The following is a 16,137-nucleotide window of genomic DNA, read 5'->3' as shown; positions in this document are numbered from 1 at the left end:
CAGTTTCTTTAAAAAGGGCACAAAAGGAAGCAGTACGCCTCTGTGATAATAACCTAATTCGTGAATTTGTAATATTTTTCTAAATGTCTTAATTTTTACGTAAAAAATATCTTTTTATGATCACATTTCAAACTACAAAATGAATTAATTTTATTTTATCGCTGTAAGGGGTATCACTGTAAATTCGTTAAAAACATAAAAAAAAAATTAGTAGTGACTCTTATCATTTAGAGGTCTGCAAAATAGTTTTTCACCGTTTTAGAAATCTAAAATAAGAATATAAAATTTTCAATTCCGCCCTATAAATAATTGAGATTAAGAGAAAATTGGTCCAAAAACTCAAAAAAAAGTCCAGGTTGGACGACCCTTGATAAAAATGAATAGTTTTTTTTTTTTGAATAAACTGAAGAAAATCTGTTCAATAAATGTTTATCCGTAAATGTTCAATAAAAAAACATTTACGGATTTAAAATGACCTGCGAAATAATTCGTAAATTTAAGCTTTAAATTTTATTACGTAAGGCTTAAAGGGAGGAGGTTTAACAAAAAACGTAAAAATATTTCGTAGGGAGGGAGAGGTCTAGTGAGATATAACAACTATTTTTTTTATCTAGATTTAAAAGAAAAATCAAAAATTCTCGTAGAGTAGGGAGGTTAGTTTTTGAAAAAAATGGCAAAAAATCTATAAAAATCGATCAGGTGATCAATGAACGACGCTCTTAACTGATATTAATGTTTTTTTTTTCTTTATTGCAGATTATAATAATGATCGGTGCTTCTGGACATGCCTTAGCTCGTTTAGTTTTTGGTCTAACAGATATCGCAAACTTATTCTATCTAGGTAAATTAAAAAAAAATTCAATTCATTTATTTATTTGAATACATTATACATATATAACTTTGAACACATTTTTATAATTTCGTATTTTTTTATTTATAACAATTTTGTTAAAAAACACTAAATTTATTATCTACGGAAACAAATTGAAATTATTCACTTTTGGGATTTTGATTATGAATTTTATAAATTATTATGTTTATTATTTATTTATTATGATTCATTAGAAAAATTATTTATTATAACATCTACTATTGATAATACATAATTCTATATAAAATAATTATATTCTGCTTTGTACTAAGTTATGAAGTTTTATCATTATTGATAAAACTTCATAAACACTTACGTGTTTTAATAAAATATTCTAGGTAAACTAATACAAATAAATTTGAATTTTAATTGACATCACTAACATGTATTATTATCAACATTTTTTTTATTTGTTTTTTAGGTGCTGTAATTGCAGCAATCGGTCCAGTAGTCGCACCAGTACTAAGATCGATGACATCAAAAGTTGTACCAATTTCAGAAAGGGGTAAAATACTTTTTACTAATCAATTTTGGACGTACTCATATAAATCGTATTCTTTTAGGAAAAGTCTTTTCCTGGTTATCTGTATTCGACAATGCAGTACCATTATTTTCCGGAGTACTTTACACCCAAGTGTACAATGCTTCGATAAACACTCATCCTGCTGGAATATTTTGGTTAACTATGAGCACACAGATTGTGGTATTTATCCTAATACTGTAAGTAATAAACAAAAAATATTTTAAATATATACCTACCAAAATTAATATAGTGAGAAAAATATCACAACATCATGAACAAATATATAACTTGTACGATCGTACTCGGTCACATATTAATTGAGACTTTCAGAACTTTCTTGAATAATTATAATATTGATATTATTATTATTATTATGTGTCTTTTTTTTCAGGTGCGTCCATCTAATATTAGGAGACAAACCTCTTCTAGTTGAAGAAGAAAAAAGCGAAGAAGCCATTATTCAGAGGGCCGATGAGACCTCAAACGAAAAGACTGATTCAATAAGTTAGTTCGATTGTTATTATGTTTTGGGTTAACTATCTTCTTTCTGAATAGTATTAAGAATTTCCATTGATGTATGTGATTCTTCTAATTTTATTTTATTAAGCCTAATTTGATCTAGTTTTAATAATAAATTTTTATATATTTATTTTATTTTTTGGTTTTAGCTGTGAATGTTTATTTTATTTTTATTTATTATTTTTATTGTTTTCTAGGTTGCTTCTTTGATGTTGTGTACTATAATATATTTTTTTAATATAGGTTTTTCGCGAAAAATCCTCAAATACAAAATTAGAGAACATTTCAGGGAGGAAAAATATTTTCTCAATGCAATTATTCACGCAATATTTTTTTTGTTATAAGTACAGTTGATTCTAATATATCAATATTTACATCATAAAAATTATAAGCGCTAGGTGCAATATTTTTTCAAGTAAATCAAATGGATTGATATTCATTATAAGTGCCATTTTCACCAAAATTAAAAATAAGTTGCATGGCATCGTGCCTCAAGGCAAATTGCTGGAACTTCCCGTACCGTAATTTAAAATTTTTATAAGCTCAGAAAAGAGCATTTGAATTTTTTTGAACATATTTGAAATGTTTGAAAAAATTAAATTATGAAAAAATTTGAGAAAGCCGATTTTGAAAACGTTGATAAATTTTACATCCGAATAATTTTTGAAAACTGATATTTTTTACTTGTAATTTGAAAACTTTTAAATTTACGTTTTGATACCACTCATGTCGGTTGATCCATGCTGTCGAAAGTATCTGATTTCTTAAAACTTTTTTTTGAATCCCCAAAACCTATAGACCTGTCTTTGCAAAAATTTAATGAATTCTTCATGTTTGTATTGAACAAATAAAATGTTTTTTGAATCATTCAAATCGGTTAAGCGGTGTTTCCGAAATCGTCGATGAAAAATTTTATCCACAAACATCAATTTTTTCTAAGGTGTACCAAAATGTTCAGAAACCTCTGAAACGTATAGATATGCAAAAAAAATCATATTCAATTTTTGGACGATTACATTAATGTAATCGAATATGAAACTTACCTATGGAAAGTTAATAATTGTATTCCTATAGAATTACTCTTAATATATAGAGTTGGATGGATTCTAGCAAAAAAATACCATTTTAAGAAATAAAATATTGTCGAATTTTTGTAAATCTACCTGTTCTCATAATATATTCAAAATTCGTTTTATTAGCAAACTTCAAACAATATTTTTATCAATGGATTAATTGTATGTATATTCAAATACGTATATCAAAAAAATCATCTTTATCAGTGACGTAAAAATTGGGCACGCACATTTTGGCACGTACGCATTATTATCATGATTATTCAATGTAATAAATCATTATTTAAATCTTCATAAACAGAGTCGTTTTTCAAAAGCTTTTGTTTATTAAGAAAAAGTTTTCTATAATTCATTACAAACTTTAAAAATAAAATTTTAATTTTATATCAAATCAGGTGGCCTGATATCAAAACTTTTGAGGCATTAAAAATAAATATATTGCAATTAGAAAGAGAAAATTAGGTTTTTTTAATGACGTTTGTCTAATATAAATTTTCATAAAAATAGCTTAGAGCACTTCTAGTAAATCCCGAACACTTAAAAAATTTGAATATAAATATAATTCGATATTTAAAATGCATTCGTTATACGATTGTATGTACGTTTTGTGAATTTACGAAAAAGACATTTGTAATTAATTACAATTATAATCTTAAAGCTTATATGTAATAAAATACAAAATGCTTATTTCACATTTTACTTTAACAATATTTAATAGAATTTTCAAACTATTTAATTTTCCTATTTTTCAATTTCACTATTACAATTTTTTATTTATTATTTACCATCACAATGGTTGTGTGAAATTCCAATTCAAAGTAGATATTAGCATATTATTGAAATGTTAATTTTTATAATCAATTTACTGCTCGAAATTTTTTAACAATCTGTCTATTTCTCAATTTTCGTTATCAGAGATGTATCTTTGAATTCAGGGATTAAAATGATAAAAAGATTTTCGGGCATTGATTCCTACGATTACGTATTTTTTTAAACTCTTTCTTAGCAACGCGTTCGAACGTGGTGCACGTGTTAATTTTATAATAAAAATGTGAATTTTTATTACTATTTGTTTTAAAATAAAATAATATTAATTGTTATGTGATGTTTGAGTGATAAAATTAATTAGCAAAATGGCGAAAGACGAAAATCAGAAAGAGGTTGTTGTGATATTTACATGTAACTTAATTGTTCGAAAAACTTAAAAATAAAATTGTTTTTTTTTAATTGGTGAAGTAAACATTTTTCTAAAATGTTTTTTTGTGATTTTTGTTAAGATTATATTTGCTTGGCAATTTATGCAGATTGTCGATTGGATATTTTCTGTAATTTCAATGCCTTAATTGCCTTGTCAATCATATGTGTCTGACGCTAAAATGTTCTACATTAACTATGTTATATATATATATATATATATATATATATATTATATATATATATATATATATGTATAACTTTATATATGACGTATGCAATTTGATTGAATGAGAAATAAGTTCGTAATATTTGGCCATGTCAGTCAGACTTAAAAAATAGAGTTTTCCAAGAACATTATGAATTTTCGTGCTAGAGAAGGAATTGAAGAAACTATTTCAAGTTTTCAAAAAAAAAATCAAAAAGTGTCGATGAAAGTTTAAATTTTAGTTTAAATATACACCTGTATCATTTTAAAATTTTCTATGTCAAACTCTTTAGAATATCTTGAAATGCCAAGAAAATTTAAACCTAGTCAATTAGATTTTCTGGTGAAAACAAATTTTGCTCTACAAAATCTTTTGTATATTAAAATCCATAGAAATTTTTTTCAAATAACAAACAAGAAACATCTTTTTTATATATTAAAATGCCTACAAAAATTTTCTATACTTCAAACAACAAATTTTGTTTGAATTTTCAATAATATTTACACATTTTCAATATGAACCGAAACTTCAGTGAAAAATTCAGAAAATTTACAACTTTTTCAGACAATCTACAATAGTTTCAAACAATTTTCTTTTGCAAAAATGAAAATTTCAGACAATTAAAAAAAAAATTAAGGAAATTTACAACATTTTTAGACATTCTGCAATATTTTCAGGAAATGTACATTTTTAAGAATTGAATATTTTTATCTAATTTAAAATATTTTCAGACAACATGCAAAACTTTCAGACGATTTAAATTATTTTTAGTCAATTTAAAATTTTCACAGATAAACTAAAATATTTTTAGATTAAAACTCTATTTACTTATTTCGTGTTTTGAGTACAAGTTTTAAAAAATCATTCAATATTATTATACTTTGTTAAATAAATGTATATTTATAATGAATACTAAAATGTCTAAAATTTTAAAAATTGGTTCTTTAACAAAAATTTTCTTTGCAAAGCAAGAAGTAGATTTGCACTCCATTATGTATATAAGTACACGTCGACTACTTCATTTATTTTATTTCTTAAAATAATTTCTTAATTCTTAAATTATAAATCAAAACATTATCTTATCTTACTGGTAAGCAAATAGAAAGATGAGAGAAAAATCTTTTTAAAAATGCTTAAAATTAATACCAATTGGTCAACATTGATCTTACCAGATTTCTTAGAAATTTAAAAATAAAAAAAAAAAATTAACATTGTTTATTTTAAGTTTTTAATCAAATACAAGCAAAACAAGTTATAAGTTAAGGACTTAAGATTCATTTAAGATTTACTAATATATATTTTTTTTTCTATTTTTTCCAGGATACTGAAAGTGTAGACGCTTCAACACCTCGATTAATTCGATGGTGGTCAAAAGTCACAGTCGAACCAACATTGTTCCTGTACAATTTGGCCTGTATGACCACATCTGTGGTCGAACAGGCATTTTTCGTCCACAAATCCTGCACAGTAAATCACAATTATAACGAAACAATTTGCAGTCATTTGCCAGAGTACAAGAAAATCAACACCGAAGTCCAGGTGATGAAAGATAATTAATAAATTTAATTTAAGGTGCACAACTAGTGTAACCGCCTAAAAAAGGTGATTTTTGGGAATTTATATTAAAAACCACTTTATCAATCATTTCAAAATTTTAGAAATATATTTATACATGTTTCAAGAATACATAGTAAATTTTTGAAGGAAAAAATTAAATATTTTTTAAGTTATCGTCGATCTCCAACGGTGCGACAAAAAAAGGCACTTCACTGCTGCAGTGATTCCGGCCTTCTACGTGGATGAAATTTAAAAAAAAAATTATTGTTAAACTAGATAATATTGTCTGTAAAATGAACTACGATAAGGAAAAAAATCTAAAATTGACAAAATGACGACGTTTTTTTTTAAAAAAAGTCGAATTCTACCCAAAATTTTGGTCGTTTTTGGACTGCCAAAATTCGATTTTTGATCCGATCAAAAAATCGATAGTTCATTTTACGGAGAACTATATATAGACATGTAAACAAAATTTGATAATGATCGAATAATTTGTTTTTGAGTAATCGCTGCAGCAAATTCGGAAAATGCTGTTTCGAGAAAAACGCGTTTAAAGATTAAATGATCGTTGATGTGCCCATAATTATGAAAGTGGTCATAATTATGAAAGTGAAAATGAATTGCATTTGAATAAATTAAAAAATATTTTTACATTATGCGACATTTTAATTTTTAATTTTATTAGTCTTAATTAATAGAAACTGATTATGAACATGAAATTTTGTGTGAATTTCATACGATATTGTTTTTAAAGTTTGAATTGACTTAGACCATTTTCACAATTAACTGAATGTCCTATAAATGACTTAAAGCAATAAAGAACTTTGAGTTTTATTTGGAACAATAATTTTATTGAAATAATTCGTGAGTATTTATTAATTATTTTTTAAACGGTAATCCATCTTTATCATTATTTCGAGTATTTAAGATTCTTAAAATGTTTCTGAAAAACTGGAGGGATGTACGGTAGTAAACTCACAATATCTTTATGTTTTTCTTCCGATACTGGTCTAATGCTGGTGTATAATGGAAGTAATTTAATATAAGGTTGTCAAATATCTCCCTTCCGCTTTTTTGCTCTTGGTTTATAATACAAAAAGGCGGAAGGGAGATATTTGACAACCTAATATTTCCGTATATTTTTGGTCTTCCTCTTTTATATGAAAGATCCAAAACGTGAAATGTAGAATCATCTAAAGAAGTTTTATAAAACATTTTATAAGGTTCATTTTTCAAGAATCTCATCCTTGAAAGAATTGAATTTGTAGCCAAGAGACAGATTCGCCCGAGGTATTTTTTACTATTCTTGTTATTGTATCTTCTAATGATTTCGTTGAAATAAAATCCGGCTGCGACATTCGCTTTATCGAAAATGTATTGCTTCTTCTGCACTTTTCTATTAATTCATAATAATGCTCAGGATTGTACTTTTTTTTATTTTCACTTTTATCAACCCAAAATCATGATCAAAATGACCTGATACCAAAAATTTCTTTAAATTTTTGACTTAGACCACTTTCATAATTAACACTAAATGAATTTCATAAAATGTTGAAATTACAACCACTATCTAATGGTGACAATTTCGTAAAAATTACATTGAATACATTTAGTTTAAACTAATGTGGTATGAAATAACTGATGAACTCATTTTTTTTTAATTTTGACTTAGACCACTTTTATAATTATGGGCACATATAAGGTTGTCAAATATCTCCCTTCCGCCTTTTTGTATTATAAACCAAGAGCAAAAAAGCGGAAGGGAGATATTTGACAACCTAATATATACTCTTTAAATGGCTGTGACTCAGAAACTATTTAAGATATCGATTTAAAATTTTGGTATGTTATATTTAAAGGTATAAGCTATTGAAACATGGGAAAATTTAAAATTCGATTTTTTGAAAATTTCACACTAGTGTGCCCCTTAAGAAGTAAATGTTATTTATATCGAGTTTTTTTATTTGTAGTTGACTGTATCAGATTTTCACCAATGGAACAACATAGCTGGTCATGTTGCTCCTATAATCCTGTCATTATTTTTGGGTGCCTGGAGCGATAAAAGAGGCAGAAAAATACCTTTGATTCTGGGACTACTTGGAAAGTTATACTACTCTATTATGATTATTATTAATGCCACTCAAGGTAACTAGTAAATTCAAAAAAAGCTCACTTTACCATTTCCAGAAGAGATTCATATATCTATTTTTATTAGATTCTTGGCCCCTGGAGTACGTGATTTACACAGCAACTTTGCCTTCAGCTCTAACAGGAGGTGATGTGGCGATTTTTGGAGCAGCCTTCAGTTACATGTCTGACGTCACGACGTCCAGAGATCGAACTTTGAGGATTTCGATATTGGATGTTTGCTTTCTCAGCACTATGCCGACTGGTGTGGCTTTAGGTAATAAATTAGATAATAGATCTCGATCAATTATATCGACTTATTTCGAATGGCCATTGACGTATCAGTATTCGTGGCGTAACGCATTTCCGTCAAAAAATGAAATTTTAATCATTCTTGATTAAAGGAGCGATTTTGCCTCATAAAAGAGCGTTGTCATGGCAACGCTATCTTATGCTTGTTTCTGAATAGAGAACTGTGAATTTGTCTAACTATTTGCTGTACGTATTTTACACATAAACAAGCAAATAAAAATATTATGATAACAGGATCTTCGAATTTATATATATATATATACTAGCTGATCCGGCAAACGTAGTTTTGCTAAGTAAGGTATATTCTAAACAATTTCTAGAGAATCAAAAATATTAATACTTTTAGTGTATAAGGATGAGTTGTTTGAATGCTATATAAAATGAGGCATTATAAAAACAATAAACCCCACTAGTTTGTCTATATTTTGTCTGGAAGTTTTATACTCTTTCTATAGAAAACATGGTATAATCCAATCCAAGTCTTTTTTGGTCTTTCGACTTATTCATTACGTTTCAAGTTTTTCAAATTCTTTTTGGATTCTGAATTTTGTGTATACTACTAAATAATACTACTGAGCTTATAAAAAATTTTCAAATTTCTGCGAGGATGGATAGAAAATAAATTAAGTATTTCTTTTTTGACCTGCTTTTTGAAAAGTTTCAAGTAATATTCCACGAATTAAAGGAATTTTAATAAAAAGTATATATGTAGAGCAGGGCGAGTCACAAAGGTCCAATATGACTTTGAGCAAATATTAATTATATTTTCAAAATCAAACCAATTATATCACAACAAATAACATATTTCAAACGAACAATTATCTGACTACGTTTAGTAAAACTGTCAGCTACTTCATCATTGTAGAAATGTGCTTTTTTGATGTCTTTCAAAAGTTTGTTATCTAGACTTTTTTACCCTAAAGGCGGGATAACTTGGAGCGGCCAGGTGGAAAACAGGTTTAATGTCTTATTTTAATTTTAAAGGTATTTTACAAAGTAATTACATTTTTAACTAATGCCAAAAAACTACCAACGGAAGAAAATACTTTTATTATGAATTTTCAAAGATTACCGTTTATCTCACGATAGCAAAGTCATGAGAATCAAGGTTATAGCTGGTTATACATCTTTTTCCCTCTACTAGCAAATATCTTTGTTAAACAATGCAACAATGTTAACATTACTGGTTTTTGACATATATGTGGTAGACCTTTTCAACGCCGGACCTTCATGTATCACTATCTATTTTTCGATAATTTCTGGGATATTATAACTGGAAAAATGTTATTCGACAAAATGTCCCTTTTACCCATACCAAATTCAGGTTCTGAATTGAAATAACTTAAATAAAAAATAATATAACCTAGAAAATGTTTTATAAATACCAATAAGTATATAATTATACAAATGAGATCTTTCACAGCACCGTGTTTAAGAAAAATATGCCGAAAAGTGCATTTTCATATTAACATTTCAAAAAAGTTAACATTTATTAACACTTGCGGCCCGTTTACTAACGTTTTTGTGTATAAATAAAACTACAAACAAAACTACTTACTACAATTTAATCACAATTAAATAATATTCACGTAAAACATCCTATTAAACCTAATTGAACATCATCTGTCAAAAACGTTTGACATTTGACGTATTAGCCACCGTCCATTGTTTTATTCAAATTACGCTTGTACAAAAATTTTCAAATTAAAAATATAAAGCTTGTACTCGATTTTGAAATAATATCTCACCTTTCCGACAACCTACTGATCAGCACAAATTTTTCAAGACTAAGACTGGCCAAATCGGTTTAGCCGTTTTCGAGTTTTACCGAATCATTTGATCGAGAGCTCCATTTTTATATATAACATTATTTTTCAGGTTCCTATCTATTCAATGATGTAACCAACAGATCATACTCGATAATGTTTGCAATAAATGCATCGATGTTAATGTTGACTTTGGTGTATTCTTTTTTGAAATTAAATTGGCGAACCACTTCATCACAAAGGCCACTTAGGGAAGCCAAAAATATTATCACTGACTTCTTTAACAAGTTAGTAAAAAAATATTTGAAATAAAAATAATTCATTGCCATTATGATAATTTTTTTAATATTTTTAGGGAGCATGTAAAAGCTTCTGTAAGTACTTTGACCAAAAAACGTCCTCAACATAGAAGGCTCTATTTATGGTTATTTATGGTCATAATGGCCTTATATACATCACAAAGAGGTATATAATGTTTTATATTACTTATGTAACTTATTATCATTAACCCCTGATAATAATAAGATTATTATTTATTTATTTACTGGCATTGATTTAAAAACAATCTACTAGCAACTCGGTGCCTCATTCTAGCGAAAACGTATCTGCTGTAAACTTAGTGTTATTGTATATGCTATGCAATTTGTTTTATATAAATTTAAATGCTTATTTTATAAGTAAATTTTTATTTTCAGATGAAAAACCAATGACTTATCTATATGTTAGCAAGATGTTCAATTGGGATGTTGCAACTTACAGTAATTTCAAAACTGTGCAATCGGCTTTGTATGTTATTTCGATGTTTGTTGGAATTCCTTTGATGAGCAAAGTTCTTGGTTGGAAAGATACTGTAAGTTAAACTATAATCATTTTTTTAATTAAACTAGAATATTATTAGTTGAACTAGAACCCATCCCTATTAATGCTTGAACCTTTTCAATTAAACTTTAGAATATTTTCAGCTAAACTACAACATTTTTACCTTAACTAGATTGTTTTTTACTAAAGTACTATATGTATATTAATTAAACTAAATGTTTTTATTATCTAGATTGTTTTTGATTGAATTAAAATATTTTCAATTACCAAATTTAAGGTTTGTTATGAATAAATTTTCGACTAATATGAATTTATTAATATTTTTCAGATTATTATTATGATTGGAGCTACTGGACATGCAGTAGCAAGAATCACTTTTGCCATGGCAGAAATTGATAATTTGTTTTACTTAGGTAAGTGTTTTTAGGAAAAATATGAGTTACAGAAAATATGAGTTTACAGAAAATAAGGCAAGTTTTTTTTCTGTTTTTGTGTGGTTCAACTATTTTTTTTAGTTAAAAGGTTTAATAAAAATTACATAATATCGTGTGGTATAGGAGGTCTAGTAAAATATCACGTGTATTTATTTTTTACTTGAAATTTGTAAAAAATCCAAAAAATTTCAATAGAATTCCAAATTTTTTTAGGTACTTAAAAGCACGGCACGTTGTTAAGGGTTAATTTCAAGTATCATCAAGGGTCCAAAATCCTTAAAAATCGATTACGTGATTAAACTTTCTTCAGCTTAAAATATTTTCTGAAGGATTGATGGAAAATCACTAATTTTTTTCTCTGCTTTTCTTCGGCATTTTTTTTTGTTAATAATCATAAATATTGGTGACCCAAAAGTTTTATTAACTTGTTGGAGGAGAAGTTAAGTTCTTGTTCTTGCCAATGATTTGTTTACTTTATATTCAAAAAGATTTTGAATTTTACCATTTTTTGGTCATTTATGCATACTTTTTTAAAGGAAAATTCCACTTTTAATAATAAAGTCTATTGAAAATCGAAAATATGTCTAATATTATAAATAGTTGTAGATATTATAATAGTACGTGTCAACCTAATCAAAAAAAGCAAAAATTATAAAGTTTTCAATAAGTTCTACAATTTTCAGATATTTATTTTCTAATATTATCCAAAATCAGAAATTTTTCAGAAAAGATAAATATTTTTTAATATTTGAACAATATGTATGTCATTTATATAAGGAAATATGTTTTTGAGAAAGCGCAAAATTATGTTCTTGTTAAAAAAAATATTCTTTATTCTGAAATATTTATAATTTTGAATAATATTGAAAAGTAAAAATTGAACAAAATTGAAACTGTTTCTGAAGACTTTGAAAAATTGACTCGGCTATATAGTTCTCACTAAAATCATCAGCCATTATTTTCCGAATTCTCTAATTATATCTTTTAATTAAAATTAGAATTATGTATAAGTGGCATTTGACCTTAAAGCAAGTTGCATAATTTTTTTTCCATGTGAATAATAGATAGAATGAGCAAGAATTTTTAAAGATTTAGCAACTTTTCTAGCCATGACGACAAAATTTTAATTTGAATTTAAAAATTGTTCTAAAGAGTTTAAAATATATTTTATTTTTTTTCTGGAAATTAATAATGCCCTATAATGGTTAATAAGGTATAATATATTCTTGGAATAAAATTAACACTTGAGCTTTTGTCTAAACATGCAAAATTTTCAACTGTTTTTTTTTTAAAAAATAAGGATTTCCTTAATTATGAATCATTTTTAATAATAAATAGTGATTTATAATAATGCTAAATTGCTGAAAAGTCTTGTGTGAGAACCTATTGCAGATTATTTAATTTTGTACACATTTGCCTCAGATGATAGTTGTAATCGACAAATGTTAGCAATTATTTAACGAAAAACAAGATTCATTATTATTACGAGTACGTAATTGAAGGAACACTTGCTTAAGACAAACTTATTGTATGTCCTAAGAAAAAGTCCTATTATTCAAAACTTTAACGAATTTCAATAGTAAAATTACCTTTGAAAGGCCTACATAATATTCTTGAAGCTAAATACGGATTTTAATTTTTGTTTAAAATATATTTTATTTCTTCTTGAAGTCACTAACGCCTTATAACGCTTGTTAGTATTAGGTTATAATATATTATTGGAATAAATTTAACACTTGGGCTTTTGTCTAACACATAAAGATTTACTTCTGCAAGTTAATAACAGATTTATTAGTTACTAAATAAATATATTCTCATGTGTTTATCTCATTACATACAAGAACTGAATTAAAAAGTGCCGACTGAAAGTGTAAAAAAAAAATTGGCACTTGATTTGAAGTCAAAGGCTTGAAAAAAAAAATAATGCACAATATATCCTATTGACGAAACCTTCTCAAAGGCCATAAAAATCCAGCTTACAGTCTAAAAGAATTAATTCATACTCTAATTGACTCTCAATAAATGATGACAAAAAAAAACATAAATTTCTTAAATTTTAGGTGCTGTTTTTGCAGCAATCGGTCCAGTAGTCGCTCCAGTACTCAGATCGATGACATCAAAAGTTGTACCGATTTCTGAAAGGGGTAAAATACTTTTTTCACCAATCAATTTTTGCACATATTTATATAATTTTTCATTTTTCTAGGAAAAGTCTTCTCCTGGTTATCTGTATTCGACAATGCAGTACCATTATTTTCTGGAGTACTTTACACCCAAGTGTACAATGCTTCGATAAACACTCACCCTGCTGCAATTTTTTGGCTTTCGATGAGCACACAAGTAGTAGTTTTTGTTCTAATATTGTAAGTAGAAACATAATTTAGTAACATAAAAATTTACACTTATATTTATAATTTTTTTTATATTTTTAGGTGCGTGCATATAATTCTCGGAAATCGCTCTCTTCAAGTTGAAGAAGTAACAGCCCAAAAGGCTGATGAGACTTCGAACGCAAAGACTGATCAATAGGATAGAATAAAAATTTTATTTACTTTTAGGTAATTAATATCTTCAGATCATACTATTTTCTTCTATATCTATACTTTAAATTATTGCTGAATGTAATAAATAAAATATATTACTATGTACTTCTGTATCATCTATCAATGCATTTTCTCTCATGTCTAGGTTGTTTAATTTTAAAACTTTATTTTTATTTTTGGGGAAATGCTTTGGTTTTTATTGATTCTTACCAAGTTTTGTATATTTTTTCTTGTTTTTTTACACTTCCTGGTTTCTTCTTTCTAATGGTGTTTCTAAAAATCAGATTCAGATCTAAAAATGAGATTTATATTCTTTTGTTAGTTTATTTACCAACTTATTAGTTATTTCTTGAATTTTGCAGGCTCATTTGTAAAAATTTACAAAAAACTAAAACATAAAGAAAACGTCCTCAGAATGCATACTACACGGGTAGTTCCCGAAGATCTTATCTCATATTTCTTATTATTAGGCGCGTTGACCCGGGCGCCAATGCACCGACCGGGTCGACAAGCTTTGTGTTTGCAATGGCGAAAGAATAATGACAGTTTTGTGTTGCCGAAGGTTTTATTCTGGATTTTATCTTTATTAACACTACAAATTATTTTTTTGGTTAAATTATTTTCTCTCTTCTAGGTTGTTTTAAATTTTATGACTTTATTTTCATTGTTTATGGAAATGCTTTGGTTTTTATTTATTTTTGTCAAATATTGTATATTTTTCTTCTTTGTTTTATAATATATATTTTATAAATTATTATATATATATATATATATATTATATATATATATATATATATATATATATATACTTCATAGTTTTTTCTCTCTAATATATTTCTAAGAATCTTTTTTTTTGTTTTCTTCCTGTGTTTTTGAGAATCTTTTTGGAATTTGTTTGGGCTTCAATCATATTCGATACATCTTTCAATGGTTTATTTATTAAATTAAGTTCCTAGTTATACAAGGTGTCATTGTCGGTCTATGATTACAAATATCATAACAATTTTCGGATACTTTAAGTTGGTTCCTGTATTTCGCAGGCATTACATAACAGGTGCGTCGACCCGGGCGCCAGTGCACCGACCGGGTCGGCAATTTTTGTGTTCGCGATTAAGAAAGAATAAGGATAGTGTGTTGTCAAAAGTTTTATTCTGGATTTTATGTTCATCAACCACTCTCTAAATTTAAGGCTTTCTATTACATTTTTAATTTAATAAATGTTTGATTTGATTTAGATTTTACGCCACAAGCTTCAAGCTCATTGATCTAATTTCACTGAAGCTTGATTCAATTATTTTTAAGTAAAAACTTTTTTAAATTTTCTTACTGATCTGATTCCTACTGGGTCTATATAATATATCATATAATTTTTATATGAAATTTTTTTAAACAATTTTTATGGTCTGATTTCTTGATTTATTAATCTTCTATTAGCAAAAAGTTATTGATCTGATCTGAATGGGTGCTTACAAGATTACGAATTCTTACTATATTTTTGCAAATGGCTTTTAAATTTTTAAATTTGGCGAGAAAACGTCAAATTTTAGCTCCCACATGTTATAATTTTGGTATCAAATAATTAGAATTATTTAAACCTTAAAAAAATACAATTCGTAAAAATTTTTAGCCACTCGACTAAGTAAAATTCCTTAATTAAAAAACTAACTTAACTAAAAAATCTTTATTCACATACATATATTTTTTATTTATATTTATATACATCCATTACACTTTACTATCATTTATAATGCAATTTAGTTTACATAAAAACTTATTTAAAAATATTGTTTTATTAAGTATTTTTGATACATATATGCATTCAATACACCTACACCGTAATATTTCTTATTTTTCGTGTAAAAATATTTTTCCTTTTTTTTTTCAATAATAATTATATGGAGATCAATTGCAATTAAATGCAATTCACAAAAAAATACGAAAATGATATGATTTAATGCGAAATTACAAAATCAAAAAAATATATAAGGAATAAATTATACAAGGCCTAATATTTTTAGTTCTCAAAATTTTATTAAAATCGATAAATATTTTTAATTTATGATTAGTATTTTTCAATTTATGGAATTGTTAGTCTTGTGTCTCATGATTTGATTTGATTTTGATTTTGTGGTTATTTATATTGTAACTAAAATCTAAAATTATTTTAACCGAATGTTTCCAATCAACCAA

The 16,137-nt window shown here is 26.4% G+C and overlaps 2 protein-coding genes across 3 annotated transcripts in view; one reads left to right on the top strand and one right to left on the bottom strand.

The window, feature by feature from the left end:
* Nucleotides 1–16,137, bottom strand: part of LOC113368293 (adenylate cyclase type 6-like) — a 188,364-nt gene that overhangs the window by 27,386 nt on the left and 144,841 nt on the right. The window lies entirely within an intron of this gene.
* On the top strand, nt 757–13,978 carry LOC113368295 (the record flags this gene model as incomplete). 2 transcript variants are annotated; one of them, XM_026609841.1, is given in 5 exon segments in its annotated part: nt 757–841; nt 1,293–1,376; nt 1,435–1,591; nt 1,786–1,898; nt 5,710–5,827. In XM_026609841.1, coding segments are annotated over 5 exon segments (447 nt in total), but the record flags the coding sequence as incomplete, so codon positions are not given.

This window comes from Ctenocephalides felis, unplaced genomic scaffold, assembly GCF_003426905.1.
Source record: "Ctenocephalides felis isolate EL2017-DRISC unplaced genomic scaffold, ASM342690v1 CF-g0.4_SCAFFOLD_01170, whole genome shotgun sequence".
Taxonomy (NCBI): Eukaryota; Metazoa; Arthropoda; class Insecta; order Siphonaptera; family Pulicidae; genus Ctenocephalides; species Ctenocephalides felis.
The sequence above is the reverse complement of the archived record's forward strand: the minus strand, read 5'-3'. Positions and strand labels throughout refer to the sequence as shown.